Below are 21,911 nucleotides of genomic sequence, written 5' to 3' on the forward strand. Positions count from 1 at the left end.
AGACTAAATAATTTTTTTTTTTCTGTCAGATCATGTTGTTACATACATGCATGGGTTTCATGCTAAGCCTCCTGTTCCTTATTCATTCTAATGGGCTCCAAATAGAATGAGCAGAAGAGAGCAGAGTTGGCAGGTAATGCCACAGGATCTGAGTATCAGGATCACTAGGAAGGGATTTCAGGATGCCTAAACAGAATAGCTCTACATGGCTGAAATACCTTCCAGACAAGTATCCTCCCCGCAATGCTGTCCCAAAACAGAAATGAGAATGAGAAGGGTGTGAACATCGACTCTGTCCATTTGTGTTTTAGGGACTGGCTAAGCCACACAAGGTCTCTAAGTTACCTGATAACTTAGTGGGTTTCTCTCTCATTAGCTTGTAGAGTTCAAAGTTATATCCACATCAATTCCCTTAAAAAAAGAGATTTCCTATGCTTGTAAACCTTGCTTCATGGCACCCAAGCTTAATTTTCTACTAATACCCAGTGACTTCATTGAACAGCAGATTCTACATGAAGGCCTGTTGCACTTTACATTATAAATTCAACTTAAAGTGAATTTAAACTCCATTCCTCCACAAAGTATTTTGTTTTGGTAATATGGAAAAGAAACTTTTGTACAACAACCTTAGCAGTATGCACGATCAGCTCAACAAAGCAGGTTAGGGAAGTAGACTTGATTCACCTTTTAAAAACACCTGTACACTTACTTTGCACAAAATGATTTTTAAAGAGACTGGGACAATGAGGAATAAGGATGCTGTACTGGAAGGATTATAAAACCTGAATAACAAGGAGATCCTTACAGTGAAGTTTTAAATAATATATTCCTCTTAATTTTTTTTAAGGCAACCTGCAGGCACAAAATTCAGTGCTGCCAAATATCCATACCAATGTTCTATATGAGCAGGAGTGTCCACAGATAGTGTGGTTAATGATCCTAAAAACATGTATAGGAATATGACTCAGAGTAGACCAAACAAGGTTCAAGAAAGGGTTAACAATAAGGTCTGAGGACTGAAAGCTCAATTCTGTGACATGAATTAATTAAACAGTGGGTAGTACACAGACAGGTTAATAAGCAAGGGCCTCCAAGGGAGGAGAGGTGACTTAATCACAAAAGATCTATTTCTAAATAGGAAATGTCAGTAAAAAAGAAAGTAGACAGCAATAAAGACTGAAGGCATTAAGCTGTGAAGCATCTGTTACCACAGAAATCACAGAGTGGGAATGATGGAAATAGAGCTCAAAGGCAAAAATCTTGAAACGGATTGACAAATGGCAAGGAGCATTCTCCACTTTTAAATCCAGACCATCCTCCTTTCTACCTTGACTAGGTATGTGAGAGGAAGTGTAGCAGTGACTGGTAAAACTGCCCAGCCCAAGCTGGTCAGAAGGGCCCTTTCCAAGCTCTGACCCTGTAATACCACCTGTCCTATTTGGGTGAGCTACGCCAAGCTGACTGTAAGCGCCTGTAAACCTGTGTGGAGGAACCTGACCAATTCTCTTTTCTAAACAGCATTTTGGATATTCCTAGACTCTGGCAGCCTCTAAAATGAAGAAACCACAATCCTCTTGTAACATTAGACATTGTGCCACTCACCAATTCCCTTCTGTGGTAAGTGAGAATGATATTCCATCAGGTAGTTCAGGTATGGTTTCTCAGGATTTATCTCATAGTACCGTATGTTTCCATCACCCTAAAGGCAAAGAAAATCAACATCAGCCAGACTCTGCTGTTCAGCATAACAATCTGAGAAGAATCCCTGGCCCCAAGAAACCATGCAGGATCAACAATTAAACAAATTCTTATCCTCAAATTCCTATATGGAAAGGCCAGGACCCAGTTGTGTACGTCTCCACAATAAACATGGTAGATCTGTAAAGGTGGTAAATGTGGCCTGATGACGAAGCACCCTCTGGCCCCAACCCATCTGCTCATATCCTTAGGTTAACATGCTTCAGGATCATCTTTGACCTCAGTCTGTCACAACACGGGCTGGCAGCAGAATCAAACAGGCCTGCACTTGCTGGTGTGGAAAGCACTTACCTTTCCCACCACATAAAGCATGCGTGTGTCAGAGTCATAGACAGGAAACAGCAGTCCTGAGGAGCCATCCAGATCCTCCTCCAGTAAAGGCACAGAAAGGTCATTCTGGGTAGGACACAGGAAAAAGAGTCAGCTGCAATCACCTGCCAGTCACCGCTAGTCCAGGACACCTCACCTGAACCCCACCTGGCAGTGGCATGTGAGCACAGCTCTGTAGTGACCCACAGCCCTGAGCAGGGGGCCATGCACAGACTGCTGCAAAGCTGTGCAGAGAAAAGGGAAATGTGGGTGAGAAATGGGTGCTCTGTCCCAGTCCTCGCCTGAAGTTCCTACCACTATAACACCTCAGGCATCTGATGGCATTTCAGGGTAAGAAACATTGCCTGCCTCTACGAGGGCCAGACCGCAGGAGGTGAAGGGGCCTTCAGGGTACACCTGCACCACTGGCGTAAAATTCACACTGAATTTTACTCATGTTGTCTCAAAAACCTCTAGTCTAGGCAATACTTTCACGACAGTGCACCGCCCACAAGAGCAGCCTGCATTAGCCAAGCAGTCTCAGCGTGGGAAGGTGCCTGATGGAAGGACAGAACCTCCCGCTGGCCTTTTGCAGGTATGCCACGCAGGAGGACACAGCACGCCGCTCCATATGCAAAGCTCTCATGTCTTGTACAAAGCTACCTCTGCACTGCTGGAGGGAGTGATTTTGGGAGGACTGACAAAGCAGACTCTGGTGTCCTATGGCTGTCCACGTGGCGATTCTCAGATAAACACGTATTTAGCATAGGGTTAACACACATTTTCTCCTGCAGAACTGACCAGCTGCAGGCTGCAGTAAGCCAGAGCTTCGGTTTAGATGCAAAGACGAGTGTGGACATGAGAAAGAAGCCTGCTGGGCAGGCTCTGTGCCAATCCTAGCTCCTAAAGAGGCTTTACATACCTCACTCCACAGATCTTTCCACTGTGTTCTTAAACCAAGCACGTAAAGCCCGGACATGACACCCGTGAGGTGTCACAGCACTGCTTAGCATTGTGGAAAGCCTTCAGACAGCAGCATAGAGCTTTGTCTCTCACGTGTGCAAAGAAGCCATGTCCAAACATAGCCAAAACACAGCAAATTGTAGGCCTGGTCTAGCAGCTTTGTGTGGTAACAAAGCGTGACAGCACTACAGAGAGACAAAAGATTGTGCTGCATGGTGGTTGATGCACAGGGACATATTTTGATGCTGACAAAGTAAAAATATCTCACTGCACATGAAAGGGTAGATGAGAGCAGCCATCCTGGCAGGAGATCACATATCTTGGAAATGCCCAATTAAGCACTACCTCAGTGCTCTACCATCAGGAATCATCAGAAATCAAAAACACCCAACACACTTCTCTTCTTTGAGGGCTTCATCTGAGTATGCTGTGTCTAGAGCTCATTTCTCTTTCCAGGACCAGTTTGCCAGTAAGACCAGTAAGAGCCACGTTAAGTCAGACCTACAGTCACCACAAGGTCCTTTGAACAATTTCTTGTAGTGGGCTGTTGTGGTTTAAGTCAGTCAGCAACTAAGTACCATGCAGCCATTGGCTCACTTCCCCTTGATGGGATGGGGAAGAGAATCAGAAAAAGGTAAACCCATGGCTGAGACACAAACAGTTCAGTAATCGGAAAAAAAAGCAAAATATAGAACAGTTACAACTGTAATGAAAAGAAATGGGAGAAAGAGGGATAAAACTCAAGAAAAATCAGTGATGGGCAACACAACCACTCACCACTCGCTGACCAATGCCCAGCCAGTCCCTGAGTAGCAATCCATGGCTCCTGACCAAGTCCCCCCAGTTGAGCATGACATTCTGTGGTATAGAATATCCCTTTGGCCAGCTCAGATCAGCTCTCCTGGGTATCCTCCCTCCCGGTTTCTCGTGCACCTGCACACTGGCAGAGCATGAGACACTGAAAAGTCTTTGACTTGGGGTAAGCACTGCTTAGTAACACACCAAAATGTCAGCGTGCTTTCAACACTAAATCCAAACCACAACCTTGGGCCAGCTACTGAGAAAATTATTTCTATCCCAGCCAAAACCATGACATGGGCACAGCATTCACTTTGTTCTCTTAGGCTCCTATGTTGAAAACTTCTCCAGAAACTCAGTTATGTCTCCCACCAGTAAGGCCTATCACCCTTCAGGAATCTGACAGATCACTTCTGAATCCCTGTTATAAATCAATTCTTGTGGCAGGTGGAAAGTAAAAGTGACAGCAAAAGAGAGAAAACAGAAGCTGGTATGGTTAAGATTTTTGGTCCAACTCACTTGATCCCATAATGCAATTTGCCTATTATTCCACCGAGACGTTCCAGTAGAAAACAGCATTTTCATGTTCCCAAGGAATAAGACTTTATTGACTCGGTGAGACTTGTAGCTTCCTTCCTGTAGAAGAGAAAGGACACTGCATGAGTACAACAGCATCTGCTGCATAGTGACATTTCATGTTACCTGACAACTCCACTCACATCTGAAAGATCTGCTCAGCCCAGCTGAACAACAGTGAGCATCTGAAAATAGTGGCCTAAACTCTTCAGGGTCATCCCCAAAATCTCAACAACACATCATAGAATATTCTGACTTGAAAGGGACATACAAAGATCATCAAGTCCAACTCTAAAGCAAATGGTCCACAGAGGGACTGAACCCACAATCCTGATGTTATCAACACCCTGCTCTGATCAGCTGAGCCAATCTCACCTCTCTAACTATTCATTCACATATTTGCAAGAGAGCAGTCTTTAGCAGTTCCAGGCAGGGCTTTCTGTGTACACAAACCTCTGCAAATAGCTACAAAACACAGGCAGCTGCACCTAGCCAATAAAATCCAGGCAACAAGAACAACCATGGGGACACTTGTCATTGGGACAAATGTACACTTGCATCCACCTGTCCACCTGATCTCTACATTCCCTCCCATGATGTCCCTCAGAGGGCTGCAGGAGGTACCTATGAAAACAATACAATCCAAGTAAGGTTTCAAGGAGCAAGGAACACGGTATCAAGATACAAAATCCCTGTTTTCAACAATGACAGCAAGCATTCCGTGGAAAATAGAAGGGAACAGCACCAAATAGTGCCTTGGGCAATGCAGATGCATTGTCTTTTATGGCAATGAAGCTACCCAGGAGAGGAAACCCTCCAAGAGGTGAGGTCAGATGGACTGTAAACCTCTGAACCCAACCTACCTGTAGGACTGTTCCAGCACGAGGGTCTATCACACGTATCTTTCTGTCCCTGCAAGCAGTGGCAAGGAGACTGCCATTTGTGTTGAATGACATGGAGAGGACCACATCTTTGTGAGCATCAAGAATCTTCACTGGGTTTGAAAGAACAGCGCCCGTGACACTGAGGTTCCAGATCATTATCTGGAGCAAAAATAATTTTAAAAATCAGTCCTTTGCTGCCTCACACCAGGGACTTTGTGTACTTTATTCATGTTTTCATCTTTTCTCTACATGTATAGGTCTTACCATCATAAGGAATTGTTCTCCAGCACTTAAAATAATTCCTGATACTAACAGCAATGTATCAAGCATCAGCTAAGAATGTCCAATATTTTAATTTCCTTTGAAAACACATTTTGTGCATAAAAATAGACAACATCAGTGCATATACATGCAGTAGCACAAAGAAAAGTGGATGGCATTGCATGCTGTATGCAATTCAGTAAATGAGAAGTGCAGAGTACACTGAAGTTCATCAGAAGGCTGGAAAATTAGACACTCCTTTTGAACTTATAGCAATATCCTTTTGCCTTTGGGTCACCATGGAATTTCCCCCTGAAGAAAGCTTCCAAACTCTTTAGTACCATCTTAGAGCTTGAAATTAAAACAAATTTCAAAACACCAAGCCAAACAGGGTGTCCTAGGAGCACAGACCCACCTTGTAGTCATAGCCAGAGCTGAAGAGGATGTCATTAGCCGTGGGATGCCATTCAATCAGACCGACTCTTCGAGTATGCCCAACAAGTTCTTTCTTCGGAGTGGTAATGTTTCTTTTTAGCAACTGATTGGGGATGTCCCAGATTTTAACCTGAATGGCACAGCATGGGTCTTTGTGAGATTCCTGAGAAGGAGCTAATTCAGAATTTACCAATAGCTGTTAACTGCCTTGGAGTTACTATTGCCTTTCTAGTGAGTAGGAATGCAACTGGCTTTTTGAGCACCTGTCCTTGTCATTTGTATCTTTACTATTCTGTGGACCTGAAGACTCCTCTTTATGTTCTGTCTTCAGACAGCAGTCCTACCAGGGTTTCTTTAAATTCGGCAATCCAACCTTTAGACCTGTCAGCACAATTATGAAAAGTTATTCCCAAGGGGAAAAAATAAACCACTAATCTTGCAGACCTTGCCTCTTAACTGTACTGAAGCCACTCAGCACTGGGGGCATGCTGTCTTGTAACAGGCCCACCTACAGCTCTGGGTCCTTCTAGAAGGATGCTGCATGAAGACAAAAATGCACTGTCCTTCTGTGGTGGAAGAAAACAATAGCAGAAACCAGCAAGAGGGGCTGAACCTACATGGGTATAAAAGGAGTCTTTCTCATGCTAACCCTAGAAACACAAGTATTTAGGATACTAACAGATGATTAATCCTTTGCCTCAATGAAAATTATAATATTTGTGTCATAATTTTTCTATTTCTTACACTGAAGCAAAAGCAAAATGCTCTTTGGAACACAGTTTGTGGAAATCAGCCACAGCTGCCCAAGTCTCTCTCCTATGGTTTGGTTGATGAGGATCACTCCTTTCTAAGACAAATAAGAAGCAGACCCAAATTCTGGGACCTGGAAAACATCATAATCACCCTCCTCAGCAGTGTTTACCCCAATAAGGAATCAAGCCCACCAGAAATGTAATGGCTGTAGAGTCCAGCAGTATCCACATGAACTTCTACAGTAGTTAGAGAAAACATCACACTTTACAATCAGACTGACTGATTTCTTGCAGTTTCAATAGCTGTCACTAAAGGAATGGGGCTGAGAGACTAGAAAAGGGGAAAATAGGTTGTGTTCATGCTGACAAGAACTGCCTAGAATGAACCACCCACTCCTCGTGCAGTGAAATGGCTGGTGATAAAAGCAGAGAAAAGCACCTGGCTGGAATCTCAGGTTGCATTAAATGGCAGAAATTGCCAGTTCTTTAGTGTACAGAATAAGAAGGCCTTGGACTCGGGCCTGCAGGGCAAGCAGGGACAATCCAAGCATGAACAAGCTGACTACCCTTCTACATCTTGAAGAAAGCCTGATAAAATCAAGTAAAAGGCACAGAGTTGCCCCTCTAACCAGAGGGCAGCAGAACTTCAACAAGTTGAACTCTTCATGCCTGATGATTTGCCACGAAGAACAGAAGGGGTAAGAGGATAAGCTCAAACTCTCAGCCTCTAGGCATCTGCATAGACCTCAGCCCCAAGCCCACCTGAAACAGCAGTGAGAACTGGAACTCGCTGTTCAGAGAGCACATACAATCCTTCCCATGCCCAAAAGTACCATTCTACATAGCTCCAGCCATACACCACAAAAGATAGCTGTAGCGCTGTCAGATGAAAAATTGTCTGCACCTGGCAGGCTAACACAATGCCTATTCTTCAAAAACCACTGGCCTGTGGAACTGCACAATGCCCATTCTGTAAGAAGAACTGGAAAACAACCAGCCCAGTTGTGCCAACTTTTACCACTTGACTGGGAGATCAAGTATGACTTTGAGACTCACTGACCACCAGGGAGGACCAAAGAGATACCCAGGACAGAAGAACACATGTGTAAAAGAGAGAAAAAATATGTTACTGATTTGAGGGAAATTTATAATTATATGTATGCTTATTCAGGGAAGAATCAGTGACTATGTACACAAAATATAGTACCTAGGCAGAAGTTTCTTTTGTAGTCAGTATGCATGATATTTCAGAGGAGATATCCCCTCATGCACCCAGCTAAATAAAGAATGTATGCTCTTTAATGCTACATTGGTGTTAAGAAGCTTTTATTTTTACCAATTTTTGGTAACAGTGGTACCACCAAAGCAAGCTCCAGAAAGGCTGGTTAGCAGTCAAGAAACCTCTGAGAAATGTGGGAGAAGTGAAGTTTTCATTATCTACTCAGAAGCTTGTAGCCTTCCTCATAGGGAGGCTCAGTCCAGTAAGCATTTAGATGCATCCTTGCACACAAGTCTTACTTGCACAATGGCTTACTGATGCTCAGAAATAGAGAAGAGTACCAGGCTTTTAACAACAGACTGTAAGGAAGGCTTTTCCTCTTATGTCCAGCCCAGTGGAAGTGGTGGACACCTCTGTGACCCCCAAAAAACCTTTCTCAAACTTCTCTTAAAAGAGAGGAAATATTGCCATGAAGATGTCTCAACAGTATGTCCAATCTGAGCTCTCCAGAACAGGAAGGTTAAGTAAGATGCTGACCCCACAGAACGAGTCCAACAGCAGACAAGAGATGAGAAGGAAGCAGAAACACAGCAAATCTGAGGAGAGCTTGAAAGAAAATATTTCGTTCAGTCTCTGGCTGCCCTTCAACTACATAGCATGAAGGCACCAAGAAGATGGAGCCAAACTTTTTGAAGGTACAAAAGGAGAGCATCAAAGGCAATGGATGTATATGGCAAGATGGCAAAGGCTGGAGATCAGAGGCATCCTATTTTCCCTAGAAGGATACTCAACACCTGGAAGAAGGACCTACTGAGGCCACAGGATCTGTAGCCTTAGAGATCTTCTCAGCTCATCTGAACAATGCTTGGAGCAACCCAATTATTTGAGTAGGGCATGGATGAAGTGACGTCCAAGGTCCAGCTATGAGGCATCAGGAGAAACAGTCACACCAAGAAACACAGTCTGCTGTCCTTGCTACTTAAGCAGGCAGGGAGGACATATCTCTACACCATGTCACAGTGCAGAGGATCTCTAAGATACCCTTTCCTGGTTCTAGGATGAGGATGGGAGAGTAGTAAAAAGAGAGTACAGACAGAGACAGACAGACTTCTTGGAACAACTTTTGGTACTGAGACCTGTGACATGCTCCATGTTTCCATTCTTTAGTCTGAGGAATGATCCAGTGTCAAGTTTCTGGAGAAAACTGGCAAGGAAAGCTGGGAATAGTGCATCCAGTTTTGCACCCCTCAGTGCAAGAAAGATGCTGGAGGCCCACCAGGATGCCCAGGAGACTGCAGCACTTTAACCTGTAAGTAAAAGCTGGGGGAGACGGGCCTGCTCAGCCTGGAGAAGAGAGGGCTTCCAGGCAAATTGATAAAAGCCTTCAATACTTACAAGACTACTGAGAAAATAGAGCCAGGATCTGTCTTGAAATGCACAGTAGGAGGACAGGACACAGCAGTCATTAACTGCACTGGAAGGAAAAAAATTCCCCATGGGAGGAGTGAAGAACAGGAACAGGTGCTCTGCCTAGAGAGGTGGAGAAAGAAACCTCCCCTTCAACACAAATGCTTCTGTGGTTCTGCAACTGCAGTGGGGTGTTTTGAAGATTGTGTTCATTTCTCATATGAGGCTCAAAAGAGTGGCCAAGGTGGTGCCCTCTGCCACAAGTCATACCATGCCATACCTCCTGAGACAGCATGAAAGCCTGGCATACAGGTTGGAAGATACAATAAAATCTTCACCATCAGTTCAGAAACTGAAAGAAGCCTTAAAAAAAAAAAAAAAAGCCAGAGGAGTAGACAAACAAGCAAAGGCAAGTCACTAAACAGGAAGGACAAACAAAAAAGTTTATAATAAAGAGTGACTTTTTGGCAGAATGAAAACAGCAGAGCATGTGAACCAAGCCAGGTCTGGAGAAAAGAACAGGAGAAACCTCCCTGATGCTCTGTGGCAGAGTGAGAATAAACCCAATGGGATCTCACACGGGATCTCTGGAAAAAAGCATGGCAGTTAATCAGACATCCTCACTATCAAAGAAGTCAACTTCACACTTTTTACAAGACCTTTTGAAAGTGACCTTCCAGTAGGGAGATATGAGCTGAACTGTCCCTTACAAACATGACTCAAATCTTTCAATTGCCACAGTGTCTGCATCTTAACCACACTAACTTCAGCCAAAGCAGAACTGCAGAACTGTATGATGCATATTCCTCACCACAATTGATCCAGCAGGACTTTACAGACCAGCTGTCAAGTACAGGAACAAGCTCAAACTTTCTCTGCAGGGAGTTAATCTGAAAGAGCTGGTCCAGATAATGTTGTGTTAAAGTTTTTTTTAAAGTAAGGACAGAGTTTCAAAGAGATTAAACTTTAATAGCCATTCCATTTTAAAGTCATACTTTGTTTTCATCATACAAACACAGCAAAAAAAGGCACAAGCCCCCACAAAATAGATCTTCCTCATTACACTGATTTGGTATATCATCTGGAAGGCATCACACAGGTCTGAACTCAGGAGAAAGAAAGGAATCTTACTTTTTCCTGACTTCTTAAATAAGTATATGCATGCTTTCACATCTCACATCATTTCACATTCATGAGCTTTTGCTTTCTTTCAACTTCATTCTCCAAAAAGCACATTAGCCAGGTACTAACACACAGTACAAGGTGGTAAACTTACTGTGGCATCTTCTGAACACGAAGCTATTACAAAGTCATTGAATGGGTTCCACTTGATGTCCAGAACATTTCCTTTGTGCCCACACACTCTGGGATAATGTGGGTCAAGCTTGCCTGTCTGGAAAAAAATAAATATAACCAAACTGAAGGTGAGCCATGGAATTACAGGACATTTTCAAGGCATCTCCAGAAAGAAACTTCTTTCTGCTTGTTGTCCTCCAAATGCCCTGGGTGCTCTCTGTCTGTTAAGGATGGGCTTTTGCTGTCCCTGCTAGTCAAGTCTTGATTATACCACCATAAAGGAAAGAAAGACTGACAGGCCTTCCTAAGAACATGCTGCTGTGAAAAATTTCCATGCATACCTACATATTTGGAAGATAGTATTAGGTTCAGACACCAAAGAGTAATTTGGAGAAGAAACATCTATAATTGAGATGAATCTTTGACATTTTTTAAAGATCTTTTGATGGGGGCACAAAAACAGCAAACTCTCCTTCCGAAGACATTTCCTACAAGCAGCAAAAAAAAAAAAAAAAAATCAGTTTTGTGTTTAGCAAAGAGGTATTTGTGACACAAATTACAAATTACAGTTTTTCTTTAGGCAAGCTATCTATATCTCTCTGATGGTATTCAAATCCAGCCATTCACCAAATTCAATCAGCATTCTGGACTCCCAGAAAAAAACCCAAAACCGTGCCATGTTTAGGTGGCATCAGCACAGGCACAAATCCCCCCCTGAGTGCTGTAAGGTGTATTGGGAGCCTTGTGCCAGATGGGGGCTGTATTGCATTGAATAAACCCACACTGCCGGCACGGTCTCTGCTGTAGAGTCAAGTCTGAATATTTGAATTGCAGAAAGGGTGGTGGTGATTTTATTAACATTGAAGTAATGCTTGATTCCCTCTGTAAGGAGCAGGAAGAGTGTGGGGAGCCCCCTGACCCACCCCAGACAACAGCTAAAGAGCAAAAGTCAGTCCCTGAAGAAGGGAGACATTACGGCAAGCTGGTGGTGCTTACCAGCTTACTGCTTCCTACCTGGAAGAACTGCAGACCAAAATTATTGCAAATGTGTGGTGCTCTCCTAGAAAGCAGACACTTCTGTAGGTGTACTACTCCCTACACCTCTCCAGAGGTGGCCCTTAGGAGAGCAGAGCTGAGGGGAATCACTGCTGCCCCTAAACAGGCTGTGGATAGGATACAATTTTCCCAGCTTTTAAATTTTTGGGGGGTTTTGCAATTTTAAATACAGAACAGGACACCAGTGTGTAACTATGCAATTTTGAATACAGAACAGGACACCAGTGTGTAACTATTCTGGCTTCACTGGAAAGTTTGTTGCATAAACTGGAACTAACCTGCTTTAAACTGAACATCCAAAGGGCTTTGAAATGTAAAAGACTGTGGTTTTTAAAACTACAGTCTAAACCAATTCCCTTTTATAACAGAGACAATGCAAAGAGATTTGGGAAGGCAGAAGAGAGATAAAAGGCCTTTAATAAGAAGCACTCCTCCACCCACAGTGTCCTTTTGTAGGCTTCAGAGCTTGGTTTCAAGATGACAACTAAAAGGGGTGGACAGCTGGATCGACAGGGATCCCTTGATCCTTAAGGGAACTCTGTCCCTCCCAGAGCTAGTTGCCTGTCTGCTCCCCACTCGATTTTAGGAGACTCCCCAGGCTGTCCTAAGCCCAGTTTGCCTGACCCATCCTTCAAAGGTCTCTTAGCCCACTCCCACTTCCCCAACAGACTTTGGAAAAGGAGCCCTTGTTCTCCCAGTCGCCAGTCTCACCTGCCCCACTGCAAGCTCTGGGACAAGATCAGGACTCACCACTCGTGAACCCCCCTAGAGCCCACAAACATACATGACACAAAGCTACAGCTGCTGGTCTCAGATGCACATCTACATGTGGAAGTGAAGATCTTCATCACTGGAGGAAATTTCATTCTACAGATCAAAAACTATTTCAGTAACTAGATGTGTTGTCATTCTATGAAGTGGTACCTGACTTCCACAGTTGCCTGCAGAGCTTGAAAATGAGCAGTTTTTTAACCACTCCCTTTCTAAAGTTCCAGCATTACTGAAAAGCTTGGAGCTTGCTGACAAAAATCACTTCCAGTGGAACATGTGCCAAAACTCTCCCAGCAGATTTGTGTGGGGTAGATTACTGTGAGGTCAGTGAGCCCTACCTCTGCCCCTGAAGGGCACCAGCACAGCACTCAAATACATGTCAGTTCTGCAAGGCCAGGGGTCATCATCACTTTCGTTTTACAGCCCACGATCCCAGAGAGAAGGGAGGGGAGTTTGTGTCTATGAAGTCTGCACAGTCACAGATATCCTCCCTTTCACACCTGGTGCTGACACATTGAAAGACTGGAGATTGCAGACCTGGCCATAAATAATCTCCTGTCTCTTGGGACCTTCTTCTCACTATTTTTTTTTTTTTTTGCTGCAGAGGAAGAGACAGATGTGGTCTCAACAGTCTGGTCATCGGGAAAGGAAAAAGGCAGGACTTCATCTCTCAAAAGAAGGCCACAAAATTTCCCTCCCAGTCAAGATCTTTCCTTGGCATGCTGTGCATGCAGTTCTCCTGCACATCTACACCCAGGCCACACTGTGGGAAAGCAGCTGATCTCCCATTTACAGTCACTGAGCTCATGTCTCCTTGAACTCGTAAGATTTACAGTCAGCCTGTTCTGGGCACCAGGCAACCCCTGTGGCTGCAGCCCCCTCCCTCTCTGTTGAGGTGTGCTGCCCTTCCACCCAGCTGGTTTCAGTGGCACCAACTCACCAGGATGTCACTGACACGCCCTGTAACAGACCATTTCCAAAGTGATGGCAAATATTCAACTAATTTCTTATAAGGATGAACGCAAAGGCCTGCTCTAAGGATGGTATCTAGGGCAAAGAACTCGTTCTTTACATAACCTCCACTGTCCCTAGCCCTACCCCACCCCCAGGCTGTCAGAGAAGAAGACTGGTGCAAAAGGAAAGAAGTGGTATTTATTCAAGGAGAGATGAGAGACCTTGGTGTCTGTGACTCAGCAGGAGAGGAGTACAACAAACAAGCAAGGAGGTGCAGTTAAACAGAGCGAAGCTGCGGCTTCATTCAAGGACATCCTTAGATAGGCAGCCCCCCTAGCAGCAACACATGAAGAATGAACTAAAAAAACATTGGAGGGAGGGACAAGAACAGCTCCCTGAACAGGTTGTTTATCCTCTTCAGCAACTGTAGCCCTCCCTGTCCTGGCTACTATCTCTTGCTTTGACCAAATGTCATCCTGGCTCTTGTCTCTTGGGCTCTTCCTCCACACTCTGTCCCACTTGGGAGGTGTCTGCTTCCCGTGAATCCGGTGAAAAATAACCACAGTCAGCTGTCCACTGTAAGAGGGCAATACTATCCCAGACACGTCTCCAGAACAAGCTGCCTTTGTGCCCAGGCAGCCAAGGCCACAAGCCAAGTGTCCAGTACACTGTCTGCCATGGCTCACCTTCACAGCAAGAGATGGCAGTCACAAAAAGCCACCATCAGAAGCACAAGTCAAAAGTTTCTGCTTTGCACGAGATGGTACCACTTTGGAAGTGTATCAGACAAAACAAAGTAGCTGGTGTGGCAGGTCCTGACTCAGGGAATCCCTTTCTTTGGGAGGCTGAGGCTGCTTTATCCCCCAACATAGGTCAGGAACTGGTATTCAGAGAACAGCTGTGTAAAGCACCTAATTTCTCCGATCCACACCCAAAGATTAATCCTTAAGGAATTAAGGGGATCCTTAAGGGAGTCCTGTCCATAGCTCCATTTTGAAGCCATTAATTCTTCCAGACTCATCAGCACCCAGAACAGTGAGCCCCACACCTGAACTGCAGCAGCATTTACATCTGCTGCGAACGGTCTGCTCCCTGGTCTCCAGAATCCCCTTCACCAAACAAATCAAAAAGAGTTGGTCCCTAAACTTCTTCTCCTCACAGCTTTATACATCTTGCCTTTTTTCCCAGACTGACTGAGGCCTGACCTGCAAAGTCTTTCCTCACATGAAAGTACTTTTACATTTTCATTGACATACTTTAATTATCCTTTTCTGTATCTTTTTTAGTTCTACCATGCCTTTGATTTCTGCATGCAATATTTCAAAACTGGGTGGAGTATCTGAGCAGGTGTAAGAAGGAAAAATTACTACAAAGCCTAGCCAAGCTGAGAAGAGGTGAGAAGACAGAAAAATTAATAGTAATCAGTACAAGCACCCTCAGCTACTTTTGCCAGCACTTTGAGAGCTTGGTCCCACACCACATCCCACAGTCAACAGCTGTCTGCCTACAGATGCAGTTCTGTGATAAAAACAAGTTGTTGAGCCTCAACAGACCATCATTGCGGGGGCAGAAGTGAATCAGTCAAGAAAAACAGGGTAGTGGTTAATTTTAGAAGGACAGTCTCTAAACAGCACCAGCATTGAAGGAATGAATTAACAAAGTCCAGAAGGGCCGGAAACTGTGCTAGGCTTGTCAAGCACAACCAGTTCACTTTCATCCTTAGCAAATATATATTGAAAAAGTGGCATTACAATAACACCATCAATTAACTTTTAATTAAAGGCTGAACTTTTGCCTTTCATCTGTTCTGTCCTGATTCCAGAGAGATCATAATCCCATACTGAAGTTAATCCAGTGCATGCCTACTTTTACTGAAGCAATAAACATTAGACAGCCAGCTTCTCCCTCTCACCAGATCCTAAATCATGAAAACTCATACACATGGGATTTGTTTCTGAAAAGGAAGTCTTCACAGCATCACTGCTTGAAGTTTAAGAGCTTCATTGCCTGATAACTTCACAAAGGAGAACTTCACTTCCATTCTTTCACAAAGGAGACAGTAGAACAAAACACACAATATTCTCCTTTGGTCACAGCTGAATTCATGCCACTAAAGCATCTTTCTGGTTTTGCCCCCTTTATCCACTAAATACTCTTTTATTTGCAGTTTCTCCCAGGAGACAAACATCTGAACAGCACATTCTGCTGACTATATAAGAAAGGCAAATGAGTAGTAAAATGAAGCAAGGTGTCAAAAATCTGAAAGCAGCAATGCAAGACATAAAAATACACACATGCCAGGAGTCACTTGCTAGGGCAACTGGAGCCTTTTCCATCATTTTGCAATTTGGGCAACAGCATTAAGTGACTATCCTCTGTGACCTAGCTCCCTAGAAAGCCTGTCCCTCCTCCAGCCTCTTGGTGGGCTCTGGAAAGCCAGCTCGCCCTGGGAGCTCACCTGCTTGATGGGAATGACGAGGAAGGCGCCGCCGCCTACGCACTCGGTCACCACAGCGATGAAGCTGGGGTTCACAGCACAGAAGTAGTTGTCGTTGATGTTGTGGGTGATGGGCACACAGTCGTAGCACTTATCCTTGCTGGCAGCTTTGCCATACACGTGGCGGAACTTGGAGCTGCGGTACTGCGGGTGCCACGACATCTGCAAGGAGAGAAACACAACGTCCCAAGGCATAAGGACAGGCCATCCTGGCAAGGCTTGCAGAACCCCACTCCCCTCTCCCCACCACAGGCTCACCCTCCCCACTTGGGCTGCTCACACCAACCTTCAGCCAGCAAGCTGCAGATGCAGTTTTTTCTGGTGTTCATCTCTTTGCCATAACCCTGTTGCATATCTCTGATGGAGAAAGGAGAGTGCAGGGAAGTGACAGCTCTCAGCACCACCAGCCAGCTGGGGTGCGCATGTGTCAGCAGTCCCTATCAATGGGGTAGGGCCACATGGCAGCAAGTTCAAGAGGAGATGAATTCTGGTACAATAGAGTTCAGAAAGTATGAAAAATACAACATCTTGCACATGGAAAGCATGAAAGATGGTGAGTGAACAAGCCAGTTGGGATGCATGCTTTGTTTAGCCCTCAGGTGGTTTAGGACCAAAACTTATGCTAAATTTTGCTCACATGAACAGAAAAAAGAAATTTGACAGATCATAGGAATAGCTGCAGTCACTGGTTGATGTTTGTTCCACAGACAATTATGTTCCGCCTGTCTGGTTTATAACTGCACTGAAGCCCTCTGACAGACTGCATTTTAAATGGTGTTTAAATGACATATAAAGCATGCCTAACACAAGAACCCCTTCTCACAGAGAGCAGTAAGGCTTAATGGAACTGATTCAATGGATCCCATAAAATCATAGAGTCACAGAGTCATAGAATGGTTTGGGTTGGAAGGGACCTAGAAGACCATCTAGTTCCAACCCCCCTGACATGAGCAGGGACACTTCCCATTAGACCAGGTTGCTCAAGGCCTTATCCAAACCAGCCTCAAACACTGTCAGGGATGGGACATCCACAGCTTTTCTGGGAAACCTGTTCCAGTATCTCACCACCCTCACAGTAAAGAATTTCTTCCTAATATTTAATCTAAGTTTCCTCTCTTTCAGTTTGTATGCATTAGTCCCCACCCTACCACTACACTTCCTGGTGAAGACACATTCTCCACCTTCCCTGTAGAACCTTTCAGATACTGGATGAGTGCTGTTGAGGTTTCCATGCAGTCTTCTTTTCTCCAGGCTGAACAGCCCCAATTTTCTCAGCCTGTCCTCACTGGGGAGGTGCTTCAGGGCTTTTAGCAATTTCATAGCCCTCCTCCGAACTTGCTACAGCAGTTCCATGTCATTATTGCGTTAGGGGCACCAAAACTGTATTCACTGTTCCAGGTAAGGTCTCATGAGAGCAGAGGAGTAGAATCCTATCCTTCAACTGGCTATTTTCAAATAGGAAAATATTAGTGCTGGTCAGAGAAGGTAATCAAGACTATTAAATCCAGATCCCACAAGATTTAGAGAGCAAAAGGCCTACAATGAATGTAGGGAGAAGATTCTACTGCCCAAATGAAAAGAAACGCAGAAATGAAAAGGCAGGAAGATAATGGGTGAAAGAGCACCTCACACAACAGCTGGGAATATAGGCAAATACTGTCAGAAGGCATAGTTTTGCTCCATATTGACCTCTTTAATGTGCATTTTGTGAACAGTATTATCAGTGATGCTGGATCAACAATATTTCAATTTGACAAGGGAACCCAACCAAGTAGCTTTTGAGCAAGGCTTAGAGAGCTCACTTACATGGTTGAAGGGTTAAAGGAAGCATGCATGCAGTCAATGGCAGGAAGCAAAGTGCATCATCACCTGACAAGCAGAGGTCTAAGCAATTTTAAACCAAAATGTCCATGTTGCTGGCATGGTACTGCATCCTCTTGGGATGCCTGTCAAAGGCTAAGGAACCACATGGCTCGATACTGGGCTGTCAAACTGGAGCTTTACAAGCTCCCATCAATACAAAGTTCCACAAAGTTTACAAACTGCGTCACATTGGAAGATTTGGGCTGTGAACAGTACTAGGACACAAGTTTTATCCTATTTCCTGCCTCCTCCCAGTTCTACGGACACAGCTCAGAGCCAACCCCACCTTGGACAAATACGCCTGTAACAGTCCTGGCAGATCACCAGTTGCTTTCGTAGTCATCTTTGTTGCTCTCTTTTAGCTTAGCATGTCTTACCCATGCTAACCCTGACTTGTCCATATTTTTAGCTGAATAAATCTCTTCCACAGAAAACATTAGGCGCAAAAGGTCTTTTATACAGTGAGAGCTACCCGTGCCAAACAAAAACAGGGAAATGCAAGTTATTTCAAAAAGAAAGAAGCAATCCTGAAAGCTGATCTTGGAAAAGGGATGTTCACAGGCAGAAAGCAAGGTGAGCTTATATGTAGCTGGCTACCTCCCCAAAGAGCCCCAGAGATGCAGTGTTCTCAAACAATTTAATGCTCATTACAGTTTTAATGGTTAGGTTTATGCACACCAGGAGCAGAGGGAGGAATTGCTGTATTGCCCAGTTGCAGCAGGTTGCAGCAGTTGCTTCTTACAGCAGGACTATTATCTTTCCAAAATGAACAAAATTGCCTGGCTGCAAGGTAATTCTAGCTACACTGCTTTCGAGCTGGGAGAGAGTGTGTGGTCTGAAGTTTCAAGCCTCTTCTGGAGAAAGGCGTGACCAAGCACAGAGGAGCAAATATTGAGAAAGCCAGGACTCTTCAGCTAGAGAAGCTCAGAAGGATCTTATCAGTGCATACCAATACCTCAGTATTAGAGTAGTGGTAGAGAAGGCAGAAGCAGACTCTCCTCAGCAGTGCCCAGCAACTGGACGGGTATAAACTGAAACTCAGAAAACTCCATTTATATGCAATGAAACACTTTTTCTCCATAAGGGTTGTCCAACACTGGCACCTGATGCCCAAAACATTCTGGAGTCTCCGTCCTTGGAGGCATGGTCCTGGGCAACTTTTCCAGTTGATCCTGCTTTGAGAAGAAGGATTGGACTAGATGATCTCAAGGGATCACTTCCAATCTCCACTGTTCTGTGATCCTGTGATTTTAGGGCCTCTGGATCTCAGCCATGTGTATCTTGTACTGCCCTAAAAATGCCACTGCCAACATACCGAGATGCACACCCCATACAAGGCAGACTTTCAACCCAATAAACTTGAAGTGTGCCTTGCAGGCTCAGCTTTCTCATCCGTTCCTCTGGCAGGAAGTGATGACAACACATTTCTTCCTTGTTAATAAAAACTGCTGTTGGGACAGGCAACCATTTTCAAAAAAGTGCAAAGAGCAACTTTTGGTATAAGGAGTGGGGGGAGGGGGGAGAAAGTGACAAAAAATACACCAATATTTTGTCAGTAAGACAGGATTGGTTTTTCATTGCAAGAACAGGCACTATTATCTCCAAATAATTAAAAGGCATTATTTGTGCATTTTAAAACATCTGAAAATTAAATGTTTTGCCCAGTCCCTTAACAATATGCTTTCCTTCAATGTTTTTTGGACTAAGAAGCTACAGCATTAGCTTTCTCCCTGCACTGGAGGGTGAGCCCCAGTGTAGAGGGTCCCTCCTTGCACAGCCATGTTTGAGCTGTGTGAGCCCATATGGGCAGAGCCCAAGGACCTGAAAATCCTGTGTGTGCAGCACTGAGTAAGGCCTGAAGCCAGAGCTGAGGGATCCCCACCTCACGTCACTGCTTGTGGCACAGCAAGGTGCCAGGGTGCCCACAGCAGGGGCATGCAGACCACCCAGGAACATTGGGCAGCACGCATGGACAGCGGATTTTGAGGGGCTGCTGGAACTGAGGTCTGGGTCCTCTTTCTGGTCAAAGAGGTGGAAGACCTCCCTCACTTGCTGCTCAGGCCTCTGGTGCCAGCACACAGACTGATCCAGACCTGACAAAAGGGCAAAAGTGACTGATGAAGGGATCACTGACCCTCTGCCAGGGTAGCGCAGAGCCCTTTGCATCCTGGAGAAAGAAGGAAGGCAGCACAGCTTTTGTAATCCAGGAATCGGCCTCATGCCTTCCCTTCTCATCATCCTGACCTAATTCCCAATATTGATAGCCTCCCTGTAGAAGAGAGGAGAACCGGGATGCAGTGAGACAGTGCAGATTTTACTGCTGTTCATGTATTTCTAACCATACAGCTGATGTAAAGACTGTGCTTAGCAATGTCCTCTCACTCAGCTCTCAGGGAACACATCCTGGGACTTCATGGACTTTTCATTACCACCTCTCCCAGCAAAGAACATTAAGTAGATCTTTTTCTGAAGCTGCCAAGAATTCCTGGAGAAGGATAGAAAGATCCCTACAAGTGCTTCTCAGATCCCTGCTTACCAGGTTGGATACAGCTTTTCCAGGCTGGACAGTGTTTTCAGACAGCTTCTGCCTATTGAGATGTGCAACCCTAGCGATGGCTCAGGTTTTAGCTTTTATATTTTTCAGAATTTGTTCTGCTTTAGTGTGTAAGTTTAGGCTTCATATTATGGGATAGCAAGCTCTCTTCACAGAATAGGTAGACAAAATTCCTTCTCTAGCTGGGGACCCAAGGACAGCCGATCCAGATCTCAGGCCCAAGAGCATAAACAACAATGGGCTGAAGAGAGAAAACAAGAAGGATGGGACTTCATGGGCTGGAGCTGTAATTGGACAATTAGCTCCAATATGCTAATGGACCAGATAAAAAAATGCTAATGGACCAGATAAAAAAGTGAGAGACCCTGTGACCAGTCACCCATTTTTGTGGCCATTTTGGGTAGGCTGCCCAAGGTGGATCTATTGAGGACTCTTAATAAATACCTACTTTATTCTTTAGCTCTGTCTAGTCTCTGTTCTAGGTCAGCCTTCACAAGGCATCACTAGCACTGGAAACACTATCTCATGAAAGAATATGTTGTACTTCACACAAAATAGAGTAAAATACACCCATTTGCTTCAGAATTCCTCACTGCTGGCATGAAGAGAGGAAGTAGTTCCTCTGTCTCTGCAAGCAGGGCAATGCAACTATAAGAGATATAGCAAAGACACACACTTTAAAATTGTTTCTGTAGCCTCTCACAGTAGGCATTCCTGGATCTTCACTCCAACCAAGAATACTACTACTCCGAGAGGCAGATCTGATTGTGAGGAGAGTCTCAACTATAGAGCAGAGGAAACTTCATGAAAGCTTGATGCAGCAAGTGCAGTCACCAACAAGTCATGGAAGGAAGAGCAGAAGGGAATCAACCAAGAATCTGTTGCTTGGTTATCTCTTTTTTTTTTTTTTTTTTTTTTTTTTAAGACAGAGCTCCGCAGTTGGTTCTGAAATTACAAGATAAAAAAGCAAAGCCATAAAAAATGTCAGCCCAGACTCAGAACAGGTCAGAATTTTCTTTCTGGCACCTGAAAGAGTGACTAGAAAACCAATGAGGTATTTTGATACCCTCAAGCAGAGCCTACTCAGCTCTTTGGGGCTTACCAAACATGACCATCAAAATGGTTGTGTGACCTCTAGAGAGCAGGCAGTGAAAGACAGACTCCAGTTCCACCACCTGTCTTCAGAAATACAATGCAGTACCACTGAAGGGACTTAGCTCTGCTTTAGCTCTCACTCTTTTACATGGCTGTTTATGAAATGTTAGCTTTTCATGACTCACCTGCAAAACATGACTGCAAATGTCTCAGCCCTTGCCAAAGGAGTGAGCTCCTAGAAAGGTAGTGAAGCCTAGGGATGTCTGCAGCACTCCAATACATTCTTATGAGAGCCATGCTCTGTGGCATATTTACTACTCCTGAGGAAATGTCAGACCAACCAAACAGGCATATGCCTGTACAAATGAACTGAACATATGATTCACCATCAGCCAGCATGTTCCCAGTTTTCCTATTGCATCCCACTTACCCTAGGATTACAGATTTGCCTGCATCATTGTAT

The 21,911-nt window shown here is 44.5% G+C and overlaps 1 protein-coding gene across 3 annotated transcripts in view; it reads right to left on the bottom strand.

Moving 5' to 3' along the window:
• The window catches only part of CORO2A (coronin 2A), a 57,632-nt gene that overhangs the window by 5,559 nt on the left and 30,162 nt on the right, over window positions 1–21,911 (bottom strand). For all 3 annotated transcript variants that reach the window (XM_059873751.1, XM_059873753.1, XM_059873750.1), the window contains exons 2-8: window positions 15,898–16,098; window positions 10,639–10,755; window positions 5,965–6,114; window positions 5,268–5,447; window positions 4,348–4,464; window positions 2,050–2,154; window positions 1,603–1,699 (exon numbers count right to left, since the gene is read on the bottom strand). In XM_059873751.1, coding sequence (XP_059729734.1) covers window positions 1,603–1,699; window positions 2,050–2,154; window positions 4,348–4,464; window positions 5,268–5,447; window positions 5,965–6,114; window positions 10,639–10,755; window positions 15,898–16,098 — 967 coding nt within the window. The remainder of the gene's footprint in view (window positions 1–1,602; window positions 1,700–2,049; window positions 2,155–4,347; window positions 4,465–5,267; window positions 5,448–5,964; window positions 6,115–10,638; window positions 10,756–15,897; window positions 16,099–21,911) is intronic.

The sequence above is a fragment of the Haemorhous mexicanus genome, chromosome Z, assembly GCF_027477595.1.
Source record: "Haemorhous mexicanus isolate bHaeMex1 chromosome Z, bHaeMex1.pri, whole genome shotgun sequence".
Classification (NCBI taxonomy): Eukaryota; Metazoa; Chordata; class Aves; order Passeriformes; family Fringillidae; genus Haemorhous; species Haemorhous mexicanus.